General features: G+C 37.4%; 1 protein-coding gene across 1 annotated transcript in view; it reads right to left on the reverse strand.

Moving 5' to 3' along the window:
- The window catches only part of TCF12 (transcription factor 12), a 393,445-nt gene that overhangs the window by 119,344 nt on the left and 256,062 nt on the right, over positions 1 to 18,039 (reverse strand). Inside the window, 1 exon segment of the mRNA XM_032621190.1 lies at positions 5,034 to 5,098. Within this exon segment, the coding sequence (XP_032477081.1) occupies positions 5,034 to 5,098 (65 nt within the window).

Here is an 18,039-nt window from a genome sequence, read left to right on the forward strand (position 1 = left end):
AATTCGTTTGTGGTCAGAGAAAATACTTCATATGATTTTAAACCTTTTCAGTTTACTGACACTGATTTAAAGATGAGCACATTGTTCAATCCTGTTGAGTGTAACATGTACCCTTGAAAGGGATTTATATCTTCAGTTGTTGGGAACAGAATGTTGTAAGTATCAGTTAGGTCACGGTAGTTTATATGGTTCATTTAGTTCTATGTCTTTACTAAATTTTTGTCTAGTTATTCTGTCAACTGCTAAGAGAGGTATTCAGATCTTCAACTGTGACTGCGAATTTATCTCTCTAATTATACTGATTTTTGTTTCATTTATTTTGAAGCTCTGTTATTAGGTGAATACACATTTATCACTGTTTTATCTTCCTTATGTATTGACTTTTATCATTTTATCATTATCAAATGTCTGTATATAATGAGATTGCCTGTAATGGAAAAAGAGGATTTTAAAGAAGCAAATGGTATGGGTAAATTTCTAAGTAACAGTTAACTGAGTTTTTAAAGTTAACTGTTATTTTTTTCAAGGGTATAATGTCTTAACTCTGATGAAAATTAAGTCCCGTGGGGAAAAAATAAGACTCTGCCTCTTCTAGGCTGAAGACTTTGAGAAAAACGTACACAAATTTGAATAAACACTTAAGTTTAAGAGGCAGCAATGACAAACTGTCATAATCATAAAAGGATTTTTTACTTCATGGTGACAATTATTAAAGTATTATACCTATTGGGATTTTTTTCTGGACAGTTAATAGTATTCTTATTTTTTTAGAATTAATTTTTATTCGAGTACAGTTGATTTACAGTATGGTATTAGTTTCTGCTGTACAGCAAAGTGAATCAGTTATACATATACCCACTTATTTTTAGATTCTTTTCCCATATAGGGCATTAGAGTACTGAGCGGAGTCCCCTGTGCTATACAGTAGGTCCTTATTAGTTATCTATTTTATATATAGTAGTGTGTATACATCAATCCCAACCTCCCAATTTATCCCTCCCCCCATACCTATTGTTAATAAAGATGCTGGCTTCTATGCTCTGTGTTGAACCAAAAAAAATTCAATTGCATGGCTTCCCTGGTGGCGCAGTGGTTGAGAGTCCGCCTGCTGATGCCGGGAACACGGGTTCGTGCCCCGGTCCGGGAAGATCCCACATGCCGTGGAGCGGCTGGGCCCATGAGCCATGGCCGCTGGGCCTGCGCGTCCGGAGCCTGTGCTCCGCAATGGGAGAGGCCACAACAGTGAGAGGCCCGTGTACCGCAAAAAAAAAAAAAAAAAATTCAATTGCAGAATGATCTATCAATGTTTCCAGTAACACTGCTACACCAGTTTCCTTTTAATGGCTCATCAGTTATGCCATGGCCGTGAAGGTAATATGAGGAGACTCATTTAGCAACATATTATTACATCATCTTAACATGAAGTAAGGCCCATCAGGCATTATTAAATTAGCCTGATTTTTGCAGTATGTCAGCAGCATTTTATGTACATTAATAGCAGGGTTAAATGTTCCTTGGGGATTCTGTTGAAGAAAAATGATTTCAAAGTGGTGTTTGGATATAATTTTGTAGTCACTATTTATATTTTCTTCTATTATCATTGTGTGGTTAAGATTATTATGTTGCTTGTGAATAGGTAAGATAAAATGGCAGCCAATTATTAATTTTTTGGTGTATTTTTTTTTCCTCTGACCCATTATAATAAATACAGTTTGGAATACAGGTTTTTCTTTGAATGGGATTGATACATCTTTTTAAACTCTTGAATTTCCTGGGTTTACTACTTAGGCCTCAAATCAGCTGGTGTGAACCATCATAACTTCTCCTGGCAACTACAGCATAGCCAGAGCTAAGCAACAGTAATAAATAGCAAAGCCATTGTTCCTTTCACAGTAAGGAATACTTTCACTAAATATTAAGAGCCCTCTGGTCTTCATTGATGTTATTTATCCTTGTTGCAGTATAATCTTCTCTCATCTGTGCTGAATTTTGGGCTTTCTCTTTGGGGCCCATGCACTGCTTCCATGAATTCTTCAAAAACAAATCTTTCCCTGACTTGAATACCTATAAATCTTCCTGTATACAGGAATATTATTTTATATATCATACATTACCGTAACCTTGTTCTCTTTTCCTTAGGCCTGCCTGATCTCTCCAACATGTGATAAAAAATTATTAAAAAGCATCTTACAGTTTCTTCTTTTTTAATACTCCATATGTGCTTGTATTTGGAGTATACAGAGGAACTGGGTGTCTCAAAGCATAATTCCTAGTCGATGTGAATTAAAATCACCTGGGGTACTTGTTAAAAATAGAAATTCTCAGGCCCCTCCATGACTGAACAAATTAAAATGAGAGGGAGGTGAGGGATTCTTACCTGCAGTATAATTACATCAAGGCTAAAAACATCAAGCAGGAGTTTAGAAGGTTTACCACTTGCTAGGTATACGGCATTGAGCAAATTACTGATACCTCTGGAGAACACTCATTTTCTAACCTGCAAAATGAGTGCTGTTAAAAGGAGTATATGTGGGAGTTCCCTGGTGGCCTATTGGTTAGGATTCCGGGCTTTCACTGCTGAGGGCCTGGGTTCAATCCCTGGTCAGGAAACTAAGATCCCATGGGCTGTGGGTATGGCCAAAAAAAAAAAAGGAGGGGAGGCAGATTAAATGTGTACTCAATGCCTGGCTTAGTTAGTGCTCAGTAAATGATAACAATTATTATTAGAGTGCTATGCATCTAGGTTTGAATAAATGTTTTGATATGAGAATTAAATCTGGTATAAACACATATTAATCACTGGTAAAAACTGTCAGGCTTCCCTGGTGGCGCAGTGGTTGAGAATCTGCCTGCCAATGCAGGGCACACGGGTTCGAGCCCTGGTCTGGGAGGATCCCACATGCCGCGGAGCAACTAGGTCCGTGAGCCACAACTACTGAGCCTGCGCGTCTGGACCCTGTGCTCCGTGACAAGAGAGGCCACAACAGTGAGAGGCCAGCACACCGCGATGAAGAGTGGCCCCCGCTTGCCACAACTAGAGAGAGCCCTCGCACAGAAACGAAGACCCAACACAGCCAAAAATGAAAATAAATAAATTAAAAGAAGGCTCAACATTTAAAACAAACAAACAAAAACTTGTTAAGATTCATCTTTGCAAAATTGGAGAATTACACAAACGGAGCTTATCACTGATTCTAACTAAATAGCAGCACCTTTGCCAAGGGAGTATAAAAAATGTTAAGTGAAAAATCATTAATTAATATAAGCATTAACAATAATTTAACAGCTTCAGCTGTAATTTCAAAGACCTTACAACAGTTTTTTTTCCTCAAGTTTAACAGTAGTGTTAACATTAGACCAGTGGTTCTCAATCTTTTTGGTTTCTTAAAAATAATATTAAGGACTCAGAATAGCTTTTTTTGGTGGGTTATATGAATAGAAACATTTTAAAATATGCATTCATTTTGTAAAATACTGTCTTTCCCTTTCAAGTACATGCAGTTTAGCCTTCAGAGACTTACAAAGTATGTGGGAAAAAATTGCTAATTCTATTTTTCAAATGAAGACGTCAATACAGAGATGGGATTTAAGGTTAAATGATTTGTCTTAGAACCACAGGTCAGAAACTCGCAGAGATGGGATTTGAACCTAAGTATTATGATTCTGAAAGGCATAATTATGGGGTAGGTATTAAATGAAGTAATATTGTTAGTATGACAGTTAAGTGCCTATGTCTAAAATTAGGGTGGGTCTCATGAAAGGCATGCAGACAGCAGAAAACTAATTTAATATATTCTGCCTTTCCTTTGTATGCTTTCTGGCTTGACACTGATGGGAATCTGGCAAACTGAGTGTGTAGGATTCTCAGTGTAAAGATGTGGGGAAAGAAGCAGAGAAAATGGCCATTAGTACAAATGCAACATGTTAAGGAATATGCAAGAGCTGAAAGAAAGACTCCAAGTCAAAGAGACTGTAGGAAGCTCAAAAAATTGCATGTAGATTTGCAAGCAGCACTTTGCAAGAAACTGCCCTCAACAGGAAACCCCATGTGTCTTGTCACTTTAGCAAAGCTATATAATAACTACCCTTAAACCAGGCATTCGCCATGGTCTGGTCATCTCTGGCCCAAGCAGTTTTCAGATCTTTTGATGACACAATACCTTGCCTAACCTGTTGGTTCTTCCCATAGATCAAAGAAGAAGAAATGAAGAATAAGTAATTAGCCGATGACCAGACCTCTCCCCTAGTTTCCCCTTTAGTAATCTCATGAACAAACTGTGAACAAACTTGTGAACAAGACAGCATCTAAAGAAAGATCACAAGAAGTCAACAAGACTACATGCAGTGGGGGATGGCAATGACTCTGATCCCTTATCTCAATGATTAACTGAGATTACTTCCTCTTTTTTCCCCTTTAAAAACTGTCTTGGCTGAGCAGAATCTTCAGAGTTAGTTTTGAGGGGGACACAAGTCTGCCTTCTCCCCAGACTGCCAGCTGTCTGATTAAAAGCAATCTTCCTTTCTACCAACACCTGCCCCTCAGGTATTGATTTTCAAGCAGCAAGCAGCCAGACCTGTTTGGTAACAGGTTGAAATGAAAGTACTTCCAACATTAGTAAGTTTAACATAGGATGGTCAAGCTACACAGAGCAATTTTATGTTCTTCTTGTACTCTATCAGCAACACTGTTCTTTTCATGAGGAAATAAACAAACATCATTTTCAGAAATAAGCATCTTGGAAGAAGGTAGGAAGCTAATTGCTACTTTGCCTCCAGTTAAAATGGAGGTGAGTTATGAAATTCTTTGATGCTAGAGAAAGAAAATCTGGTGAACTGTGGAAGGGAAACCATTTTAAGCAGAGGAGCAGAAAAAAAGAAAATATGTTTAATTACTAAAAACCCACCACATTTAGTCACAAATTAAATGCACAAATAATGGTGAAATAAATTGGATAAATTTCTACCTCCTCTGTTAAAGTCTTTATCTATGTGTTAAAAAATTATCTCATTGCTTTTGTTATTTATTAACTTACTTGACAGCCTGGTAATCCAGTGTCTCTGCTGTACAGGGAAAATGAGCCCCTCTCTGAAGTTTTTCCTGTAAAACAAGGAAAATAGCTCCATATAAAAATCCTCATTTACTGACACACAGTCAGTTCAACTTCTAGACCATTCATGGAAGTACAGAGAACCAATGAGAAACAAGAAGACAAAAATCCAATAAATAAGACTTAAAAAGCTTACTACCATTCCAGTCATGTGAAATAATGAAAAAAAAATTCAAAAGCATGGTTATCTATAGAGCCAATAGTATGATTCATATACCCACAAGTGAGAATGTTTTCCCATATTTGCTTCAGATTGAACACTCTCCCCTTTCCTTCTCTCTCTGAGAAATTGAAACAGTAAAGATATAGTTCACATCTCACCCCAGACCACAAGGTAACCACTATCATAAAACTGGTATGATTCCCATGTATATTTTGAATCTTTTAGTACATATTCATGTATTCAAACAATATACATTGCTATTTGTGTTGAATACATTTAAACAGATGGGGTTACATGGTATATATCTTGAGATATATGTTAAAAGTAAACACCTAGTTCATTCATTTTTTACTGCTATAAAATGTCCCATTATACAAATAAAACCACAGTTGATCTATTCTCCTACTGAAAAGTAGAAAAACAGTTTCTGCTTTTTTTTCTAGTTATCATGAATAATGCTTAAACAAATATCCTTGCACGTCTTATACACACATAATAGTTTCTCCAGGATAGACACAAAGAAGTGGAACTGCTGGGTTAAACAAGGCACACTTTCAACTTCATAAGTATTACCTTTCTCTGAAGTTGTCATGCCAATTTATACTCTTCCCCGAAATGTATAAGAATTCCTGTTGGGATTATATTTACAGTTCAAAAGCTGATGGCTAAGTATCAGGAATGGTATAGGCCAGCTTGAGAGGGAGAGCAGGTGTCTCACAGTGCTGACAATTGACAGCAGTGTTCTTACTCGTTTACTTTTCAATACACATGAGTTTAAGTAAGTTCAGTAAAGCCAATTTTCAAATAGTATATAGTTTTAAACTAAACAGTCTTTCACAAATAGACATGTTGCTTAAAAAGATTTCTGCAAGGATCACAGTTTGATGTTAATATCAAAGATAGAGATACAAGTGAAAATGACAATGGCACAGCTAATTCTTTTTCTTCATTTCAGGGTAAAAAAAACACAATGTAATTAAATCTGACAAGTTATCCAAAATATTTAAAATTATTGAGGCTATATGAAGTCACCATAATTGTATACTATACACTGAGATATCAGCTTGTGATTATATAGAAATGTATAGTTTATTAATTTAAAAAACTGCCCACATAGATGGGATGCTGAAAATTGTTTACCGATAGGGTGCCTAATTTAAAAAAAACTTAGAGACATATGTACTAATATTCTATCGTTTTCATTGATGTATGCACCCCACTGATGTATTCAAGTGGCCAACTGATGTAGAAATCTTACAACCTGAACTTGGCATCTACTGAACCTTTAGATATACAAAATAATTCTTCCAATAACAAAGTTAGTTATTAGAAAACACTTTAATAATTAGGAGTATAATTTCTGGGCCCATTAGGATATTACAGCATATGTCTTAAGATGCACTTACTGTCTGTTCCTGATGAAGCACCTATTTCACGTGAAGCAACGCCAACACATAAAAATGCTGATTTATGAGAACAGGTTAATTAATGTGGTCTAGTTGCCTCACATTATCACCACCAAGTAGTATGTTCTACGTAAAGAATTTTAATTTGCAAAATACACATATGAAATTAAAAAGAAAAACATTTCTAACTCTTTAAATATATCCTTCACAAGTAAGACCGCTTATAAAAATCAAGGTGATATCTCACAGTTTTAGATTCTACACTTCAACTCTTGGAATGTGGCTTCACAAAATCCTTAAAGGATTATGCATTTGCAATTCTGACACACACCCCTCCCTGCCAGACCAAGAATATGGAAGAGACTGAAGGGATATGCCAACACACCATAACAGGCAGACAGATCACTGGGAAAAAATAAAGAACAGCCCACATCTATGATTTGCAGGTAGTACTTTATTAATCAACTATATTAAACAAGTTTATGAGATGTTAAAAATCATTCTCAGTATATGTCTTCAATTTTAAGAAAATGTTGCCTTTAAAAACAAATCATGGGGCTTCCCTGGTGGCACAGTGGTTAAGAATCCGCCTGCCAACGCAGGGGACACGGGTTCGAGCCCTGGTCCGGGAAGATCCCATACGCCGCGGAGCAACTCAGCCTGTGCACCACAACTAGTGAGCCTGTACTCTAGAGCCCGTGAGCCACAACTACTGAGCCTGTGAGCCACAACTACTGAAGCCCGTGTGTCTAGAGCAACTGCTCTGCAACAAGAGAAGCCACTGCAATGAGAAGCCCACACACCACAATGAAAAGCAGCCCCCGCTCGCCGCAACTAGAGAAAGCCCGCGTGCAACAACAAAGACCCAACGCAGCCAAAAATAAAATGAAATAAAATAAATAAATTTATGAAAAGAAAAACACAACAAATCATGTCTCATACACTTGGCAGGACAGAATTGGGAGACAGTAACATTTTAAACCAATATCATAAAGTTTAAAAAAAAAAAGACTATGCCAATGAGCTGTCATTCACAATACACTATCAACTTATTAATAGCTGAAATACTCACCAAGTCCTTTTTACCTTGTAAATTCTTCCTGAAACGTTATCTCAAACAACCAGTAAAGACTTGAAACTAAGCAACAACTGTTATACTTTCACTCAAATATACTAGTAAGGAATCTTATTTTTTGTTTTTTTAATTGTTGAGGTGGTAAAGGGAACAGAGTGAGAGATCAATATTAGGTCTGTTTTTTAATAAAGTACAGATTTCAAATACAATCTTAATTTAAGTATCTGTGTGGAGGCTACCCATCAGATAGACTGTTTAAGAAAATGTCAAGTTTTAAAACTTACTGCCTGTGCCTATTAAAATTTCTAAACTTCTTTTCAGAGGATATTCAAACCAGAGAGAATGAAAACTCATTTAATATAAGCTCAAAATATTTCAAAGTAAAAGTTCCTTCTGAAATGGAAAGTTGGTAGTTTGTTTTTAAAATGACAATGAACCGGGGCTTCCCTGGTGGCGCAGTGGTTGAGAGTCCGCCTGCCGATGCAGGGGACACGGGTTCGTGCCCCGGTCTGGGAGGATCCCGCATGCCGCGGAGCGGCTGGGCCCGTGAGCCATGGCCGCTGGGCCTGCGCGTCCGGAGCCTGTCCTCCGCAGCGGGAGAGGCCACAACGGTGAGAGGCCCGCGTAACGCATAAAAAAAAAAAAAAAAAAAAAAAAAATGACAATGAACCTAATTCAAATGAGATTCCAAAATGTAAATACATTTTTATTTCACCTTTAATTTGTTAGGAACTATTTATTTCTTAGGGACTTAGAAGTCTGGGTACTCCTGAAATATAATAATGCATACTCAGTCTGAGATTTAAAAGACAATAATCTTTAATTCTTTCAAAATTACTTTTCACAAGAACTCTTTTCATGAATTAAAATGAATCCTATGTCTTTTTGTTTAATCTTAGGTGTCTGACAAATAAGAAAAACTTCTGACTACTGTATTATGGGGTTACTACTTTTACATAAATATTATACATAAATTACAGTATGTGGACAATTTTAACAGTAAACATCAGCTGAATACAATTTATCAACTATTAGTAACTTAATGTATATCTAATTTCTCTTGAAACACCTATGAGAAAATATTATAAAAATTTTACTGGGATATTCTAGCAGAGGGGTTTTATTTGTGTGTGGGCGTGTATGCATCCTGGGCCTCTTTGGCAGTCTTCACAATAATGTTTTTAAAAGTACAAAGCAAAATATGTAGCATTGTAAAGTAAACTGGTATGTTATTAAAATGTTAAAGAAATTTGCTGCATAGTAATATATGTGCCTTTAAATTAACACATTAAATAGTTAGATCTAGAACCAGGCCTAGTAACAATGGTAATTTCAAATCATAAATGACAGTTTAAAGATATCTGCAACAACTATATTATACTATGAGAATATCTGTTCTATTAGTGATAAAAATCATAGATACTATCAGGACTGTTTTGCTACCCTCATTCAAAATTGAAGGAAATGCTAAATTTTACTTGGAGACTGGAAAAATAAAAATGACAATTTTCTCCCTGTCCAAGTTCACTGATTTTCCTTCCATTCTGGGAGTCTCTAGACTCCACCCTAAGATAAGAACCTCAACACTAGGAGAAGAGCATCATGTATTGAAAGATATACATTTATATACATATTTGTATATCAAGCCAAACACGTATTTCATAAATATTTTGTGTGCAAAAGTATTTTGAGTACCTAGACTTACATGGTTTACATTAATCAGACTCAGTATTTTCTGACCCCAAACTGAGAAATGCTCAAGATATGACAGATGGGTTTGACTAATCTGGATAGGATTTATAACAATTGTTCAAGAAATAGCAAATTACTGATTCAAGAAATTATTTTACCCAGTTGTTTGTATAAGATGTATGAACTATTTGAGACAGTCATTACTATAACAAATTTTCTTGGAATTAAAAAAAAAGAATTCTGGGCTTCCCTGGTGGCACAGTGGTTGAGAGTCCGCCTGCCAATGCAGGGGACACGGGTTCGTGCCCTGGTCCGGGAAGATCCCACATGCCGCGGAGCAGCTGGGCCCATGAGCCATGGCCGCTAAGCCTGCGCGTCCGGAGCCTGTGCTCCGCAACGGGAGAGTCCACAACAGTGAGAGGCCCGATACCACAAAAAAAAAAAAAAAAAAAAAAAAAAAGAATTCTAAGTTGTCTTGTTCCGTAGCAAAAACATACATTTCACAACAGTAAGTTGCAACTCTCCATTGCTTGTCTAAGCTCCAAAAATACAAACTAATGTTAATATTAGTTTATAAAGAACTCTTCAAAAGATAATTTTACCTACATTCTTTTGGCATAGGACACAATCAACAGTCAAGTTAAGGCTGAGGACTGACAGGCACAGTTCATTCCCATTCCTTGCCAACCCATTCCTCCCCAATCCAATCACAAATATCCAAGAGTTGACTAGATGGAAGAATTTGAGTTTGATAAATTCCATCAAACATTTATGGGTTAGTCAATCTGACAGATGGTGGGGTTATGAGATGAAGACCCAAGCCTGTGCCCTTAATAGGTGTCAACAAGTAGAAAAGTTTATACCTTACTTGGATGAAAAACAAGTTTCACAATTAAGGTCAGGTGTCTTGAGGTTCAGATCCAAAACACACTGTGGGTGGTTCCAGAAGAGTGGACAGACAATTGCCTGGGGCTGACACAATCCATAAGGCCTACTGAACAAGGAAGGGGACCTCTATTCAAACCTGAATGGAGTAATACGTACCTTCTGATCATACTAAAGGTGGAGATGAAACTACCCACCATTTCACAGAAGATGGGTCTTCTGAGTAGGTGGCCCATGTGAGAACAATACAGCCTTTTAAGGCAAGTGATTTTCAAACAAAAGTGGTCTGGGAGATAAGCTGTATTCTGCCCTAAGAGTTGTCAAATTGGTTTTCATTTAGACCCAGATCATGCCATCTGAAGGCTGTGAGAACAATCAGTCTCAAGGATAAAACAGATATGCACTGATTGGGACAAGTTGATCAAACACCTGAGTAAACTCTAAGGTCAGAGCTGAACACGCTTCCTTTGCCCAAGGCCTAAAGAGTGAGAATCTAGCTAGTCTTGGAAGTTTCTAGTGCGGTGAGAACCAAATATAAAGAGGATCCCATCTTTCATCTGATAGAGAGATAGAGTCCACTGATTTTTTTTCAAAAGCAATTAAATGCCCTTTCCCCCAATCAGCAAAGAAAAAGAAGGGGATAGAAAGTAAGGACTAAAAACACAAAATGGCAAAGAGAAAAGGAAATATAAGAAGACACAAAAGAAGAGAAACATGGAAACCTGCCTTCCTTTACAACTCTGCATTTCATTACTCCGTAAGTGCCGTCAAGAATATACTGGGTTTTTAAAAATTTTAACAGTCATACTACCTTTTGGGGCACAAATTAGACTAAAAAAAAAAAACTGAACCACAGAAACCAAGTCATCCTATCCTTTACTTATATAAGTGATTTTTCTATTGTAAATGCAGGATTTCATTTCCTTAAATAAAATTACTTTAAATTTCATCTTTGATTCATCATGTTACACTAACCTATCTGAATTTATGCTAAATACTTGGAAGCCCCAGAAAAGAGGGGTAGGAAGAACATGACCAGAAATTTCTAACGCTTACTCCACCTCAAAAATTGAAGGCATGTCCACTCCCAGAGGAGTGGAGGAAAGAGTCGAAATGACAGGAATCCTCTTGGCAGGTCACTTATGTTGATGGAATGTACCACACCCAATTTTGGGAACCCTGGTTGTAAGGGTTCAGATTTTAAGCAGGGTAAAAGTAAACTCCGATTTTGGAAACTCCTTGAAGTGCAGGTGAATTAAAGGACCCCTACATCATTTCTGAGTAATTATAAATACCAAGTAAGACCAAATGACCTTTCCCAGAATCAAAGACTCATTTTTCAATGAGACTTCAGAGGATACCTAGTCCAACTCCCACCCAAAGCAGTACTACTTTGAACACAGAGTCTCACCAAAAAAAGGTCCACTGATGATTGCCTTCTACTTTGTATCACCCACATTTTAAGAATAACACTAAAAAGCCAAAGTGTAAGGATGGTGAGGGAGAACTCTCAGAAAATAGAATTTCTAACAGTAAAATAAAAACTCTGCAGAATATTATATAACATTCCAGCATTCTTATTAGTAAAGAGATTTGTGTAACGATTAGCTCTTTTGTTGCAAATCTGTTTATTAATGCAGTGGGAGACTTAATAGACATTTTTAGCAGCCAAGTTACTACTGGTGAATCACAATGAATTCATGTTTATTGGACATTCAGGTGTTTTATGGTGAAATGGTTATTCACATTTTTTGCTCACTTTTTTCCTATTGGATTATTTGTCATTTACTTGCTGATTTGTAGGAGTCCACGTATTTTTGATACAAAACCTTTTATTGTAGCTATATAAATATTTTATGTAGGCTGCCTTTTCACTCTCTTAATGATATCTTTAATAAACATAAATTCTTCATTTTAACATAGTCCAATTTGTGCATTTTCCCCTTTATGGTTAACATCCTTTGGTGTGTGCACTGTTTAAGAATCTCTGCCTGTTCCAAGGTTACAAATCTATTTTTCTATGCTTTTTTTCTAAAAGCTTAATCTTTCACACACTCAAATCTGAATTTGGTTTTTATGTTGGTAGGGGGTCAAGGTACAACTTTTTCCCGTAGGGATATCCAATTGACTTCAGGACTGTTTTATTGAAAAGATGATCCACATCTTAAAAGTATCACTGTGGCTGTTGTGTGGAGAATAAATTATGGTGGGACAAGTATGAAAGCAGGAAGACCAATTAGAAGACTTACTGAAATAATCCAGATGAAAGGTAGTGATGGCTTTAATTGTCCTGACCCACTGAGGTACGTGCTATTAAATCCCCATTGCACTAATGAGGAAAAATAGTTTGCTCAAGGTCACAGACTAAGTAGATGAAAGACTAGAATGTAGGGCTATCTGACACCAAATTCTTAACAGCATACTATACTGCATTATTTTCCATTGGAGGTTTAGGACACAATTCTTATATTCTAATCATATACAAAGACATTTAGTGGATCCCAAATACAGTATAAAATTTTTTCTCTATTGAGCCCTCCAAGCAGCCTCTACCAATCAACTGATTTAGCACTGCATATGAAACGTATTCCAGCTCAAAGAGGGAATGATGACAAATCGTTCCAAAAATAATTGGCAGCAAAGCCCAACTACTCCAGAGGTTGGCTCTGGGTATAATGAGAACATGGGCAGTTATGCTGGTTACATTCACAGGTAATAGCTATTCTTTTCAGTTCTCACAAAGGGCACATGATGATGTTACTCTTGCTTCAAGTGCTTGTTATAAAAGTATTTATTCTTATCATGTCTTTCTGGCCCTCAGTTTCCTAGTCTATAAGAATAAACAAGTTGGACAAGATCAGAGGTTACATAATGACATCCTCAGAGATTGTTTTGTGTGGCCAATGCAGGGATTTGTCTGTATACGTTTAAAACAATTTTTTTTTTTTTTTGCGGTACGCGGGCCTCTCACTGTTGTGGCCTCTCCCGTTACGGAGCACAGGCTCCGGACGCGCAGGCTCAGCGGCCACGGCTCACGGGCCCAGCCGCTCTGCGGCATATGGGATCTTCCCGGACCGGGGCACGAACCCGTATCCCCTGCATCACCAGGCGGACTCTCAACCACTGCGCCACCAGGGAAGCCCTAAAACAATTTTTAAAAAATTAATTGCTCTGCCAGCCATGAGAACACACCTTGCAGAACTCCTACTTTGGGGAATGTAACTAACTCCCTGAAGTCAGTTCCTTTGGGGAACTGCTCCAGCTGCTGTGCTCTAGAATCCATGACTGCTTTTGTACTGAGGCCCACTTGCTTTCAACACATTTGACAGAGTATGGTGGGGAAAGTAAAGCACACCCCTTCCCAGGAGACATGGCATTACTTTGTTGACCAACTTTGGCTCACGAACTCTCCAGCTGCTTTGCTGAACCTTCCTTAGGGTACACAGCAGTGTAGGATGCTTCCACTGCCTCTTCTTCACTCTCAAAGTCTTGAGGTTGCTGTCGGAATTTGCTGACTAGCTATTACGTGCAAGGCACTGTGAAAGGTGCTTTACTTACACTGCTGGTTGCACTGCTAGCTGTATTCTTCATCCTACTAGATATCCTGTTAATACCAAGGAGTGATTGAAGGAAGCTCTGAGATATGACAATAAATTTTCAAGATCTCCTGTAGATCTCAATCTACTGGCTAGAGAAACCTGATCTATAATACCCTCTTAGCTGTATGTGCTCTTTTCCTACCAATGCAAAATAATGCTTTTATGAGGGAATGACTAGAGAAAAAGATATTATGGAAGATGTAGCTGGCTCAGCATTTATTTCTGCAGCAGTCCAGTGAATACTTGAAAATTTCCAGCAAAATTTAGTAATTTTAATGAGTAGATATTACTCAAGAAATAACTGTTGACTTTATGAGTAACAGCACAAATTAGAACTAACAGTTTCCCTATTTGACTGAAACCCAGTATTATCTCAATGTTCACTCAGGCATATTGATTTACATTCAAACTCAAAATCCATTATATAAAAAACTGCATCACTATATTTTAAACGAGCAGCATGAGACTTTTTCTCAAAAGATAAAGGCTTAACTTAGAAAGAGAATTCCTGGATGCTTCAAAAATTACCTAGATCAACATTACCATGATTCAAAATGAAATATTTCCGTATATAAATCATGAGAGCTTTTCTATATTTAGTTTTTAGAGAAACCATATAAAATCCTTACATAGGCAAATCTAAATATTTGGGCACAAATCTAAATTTGATCACAGTTTTATGAGCAGAATATCCTCCTCCCCCTTGGGTATCTCTGAAAACTCATTAATTACCTAATCCTCTTTACTTATAGAGAAGCCTTCCCTCCCTTTTTGTGGGTGAACACTACCAAAGGTTTCATATAATTTGAATCACAGTGACCACTTGGAGAAACATAAAATACTATCTTACAAAGTGTGGAAACCTGTAATGCCACTGAGTATATCTAAGCAGAGACTTAGGAATTCTGATCACTGGATTCATGTCTTGGCTCTTGCTTTTCTCTCACTGAGTGAACTGGGCAAGTTACAAGTCACTTGACATCAATGGCCCCAACTCACTCTTTTAGGAAAACCAACTCAGTAACATGTACCTCACACAGGCCTGCACAATTTAATTAATGCTTATAAAGTAGTTGGAAATTCTTTTCTGAAAGAACCTAGGATGATGCTAAATATCAAAACTACAGTCTTCATTCTGGTAGCAACCTGTTAACTTACAGGAATAATAATCTAAAAAGGAACTCAAACTAACAGATTTTTTTTTTAAAGGGAAGGAAAGAGAGGGAGGGTTTTAAACATAAATGCTTGCCTATTTTCTTCACAACAATTTATTTAAGTATTATTGGCTAACATTTGTGCCAAGCACGCTGCTGGCTACATTGAAGATATTTAAATATCTAGTGCCAACAAGCACAGCTGCTGGACTCTCTATGCCCTCCTCTTGTTCACTCTGTGCCAGATTACTCACACAGCTATGAATGATGAGGCAGCAGCACAGGAAAATGCCAAGCGTGAGTGAGATTAGTGATAAACCAGAGGATCCCTAAAGAGGTCAGTGATTAGCAAGTTCCCAGTTGTAATCAGTTTTCTAACCCAGTCTTTATCTCATCACTTATTCCATCTTAACTTTGCACCAACTTCCTGTGACAGGCATCAGAAATATAAGCATCTTCCCAATCAATCCTGCAGAATAGCTACGGCACCAAGAAAGGATCTCATTATCCTTGATAAGAACACACAGTCAGACCTGGGCAATTTGAATAGACTTCAGAAATTACTTATTGAGAATAAAACCTGAGATGAAGCAGTCCAGGATGCAAACATTCACCAATCCAGCTACCTTTCCCAATTCTCTCCATCCCTCTTCCTAAAAATCAGATTCACAAATTAAATATAAACAAATAGACAAGGATGAGAAGGTTTATACAAAACAGTTTGCCTTTCAGACACTGGAATGCCAGAGAGAATACTAAAATGCAGGATTCAATATGAGACGGTGAGGTAAGTAGGTAGGTAGAAATTAGGAATGAATGAACAGAGTAGAATAAGAAAATACATTTGATCAATTTTAGTCATTTTTCAAAACTTTCTGGACCATTTCATGGTCCAATTGTGCTATATACAGAATCCATACCAAGGTACTCACTACAGGTAGATCAAAATCTAAACACTTCTCTCAGACATTTTACTTAATAATTGCTTTTCTAAATTGTATCTGAAAACATATTCACATCTGTACTGCATTGTTGCTTTGCCTTAGATTCAGAATTTAAGTGTGTTTTCTCATTTCCCCAACCTTATGTTGTTTAAAACTTAGAAACAAAGACATCATTTTTACAGCAATTCAACAAATTATAGAACTAGGAATTATCTCTTCATCTTTGGCTGCATTTCAGGAGAAAACATGGTGAATATGTGTTCTCTAAAAATAATCAGGTAACTTTTGTATTTTAATGTTTATGCCTTTCTTAAATAAAAAAGGATTTGAAATAATTCAATTGATGCTTTACAACTTTCTAGCCAATCCTACTGAGCCAATCCTTCATCACACCTCAATCTTGTCTGCTCTTCTTACCCCAAAAATAAAGAAAAAAAAGAAAATCAGGTAAAAATCACATCACCAAAAAATTGGGCTGGGGGAAGAGAGAGTAGCATTGTTATCAAACTATCTTGGTAATCATACACTTAAATAATCTACTCCTTCTGACATACTGTCTCTGCTTTCATCAAATCCTTGTATGAATGTTTTCTCTCAGAAATTTCTTGTATCATACAATGATAAACAGAACATGAAGCTCATTATTGTTAATTCCCATGATTTTCTCACATCTTTCTCTATTTTGGCTGTTTTAATTTAAACCGTGGCCTTAATCAGGCAAGGTCACTGTCTGAGTCTGTTCTTTTATGGCATCCAGGGACCAGAAGGCAGATGCCACTTGTTCAGGGAACACTGGACTGGAATTCCAAGACTTGTGTTGTTTGCATGCCAGGAACAGATTCTAGTCCAAGGCTGTATCTATGGCATACAGCCACATGGAGGCAGAGAGACAGTTTAAGAGAACTATGCACTAAAATAGCAGATAATAAATGATTGTTAATTAGCTAGTTTCCCTTGACAGCGAGAACTGGAATAGAAAAAAAGGACCTAGTCAATGGAACTGCCACCATTCACCAACTATCTGATCAGAAACAGGGCAGTGAAATGAAACAAGCATGAAAATGAGAGCCAGGAGGGCTTCTTCCATAAAAGGAAGAAGACAAGCTGCTAAAAAATGTAGAGACTTTTGGAATAATGATGACGTATGGTTATAAAATGAAGTATAGGGCTTCCCTAGTGGCTCAGTGGTTAAGAATACGCCTGCCAATGCAGGGGACACGGGTTCGAGCCCTGGTCCAGGAGGACCCCAACATGTCGCGGAGCAACTAAGCCCGTGCGCCACAACAACAAAGCCTGAGCTCTAGAGCCCGCGAGCCACAACTACTGAGACTGCGAGCCACAACTACTGAAGCCCACGTGCCTAGAGCCCGTGCTCCGCAACAAGAGGGAACAAGAGAAGCCACCACAATGAGAAGCCTGTGCACTGCAACGAAGAGTAGCCCCCGCTCGCTGCAACTAGAGAAAGACTGTGTGCAGCAACGAAGACCCAACACAGCCCAAAATAAATAAATTTATATACAAAAATATAAATAAAAAAGTAAAAGTGAAGTATATAGGCAGTTCATCAATTTAATACATTTTGAGATATTTAAACCATGAATATAGGAAACCGAAGTTAATATACTCAGAATTATTAAGACTTCAATCTACTCAAATTAAGAAAACCTCTAAATGGTAATAAGACTTTTCACTGGGGCGCAACACCCTTCACCGATACAACGTAGAAAGGTAAACACGTTTGGTACACCACAGAAAATGTACAGATGTGTAGCAAATGAAGGAGACTATTCTATTCTGTTTTCTTAAAACAGATGTAGAAAGCCCAAAAGAAAGCCTTAAATCCCCATTATGGTTTACTAAGATTTAAATAAGGTTCTTGCTACATGATGGGAACTCTGAGGGTAGAATATGACACATTCAGTTTTCACTGAGTGGCCTCCAACACTGCAATTTACTGCCATCTGACCTCTGTAGTTTGAAAACAGGTAAAGGCTTGCCTTGAATTCTCAATGG

This window comes from Phocoena sinus, chromosome 2, assembly GCF_008692025.1.
Source record: "Phocoena sinus isolate mPhoSin1 chromosome 2, mPhoSin1.pri, whole genome shotgun sequence".
Taxonomy (NCBI): Eukaryota; Metazoa; Chordata; class Mammalia; order Artiodactyla; family Phocoenidae; genus Phocoena; species Phocoena sinus.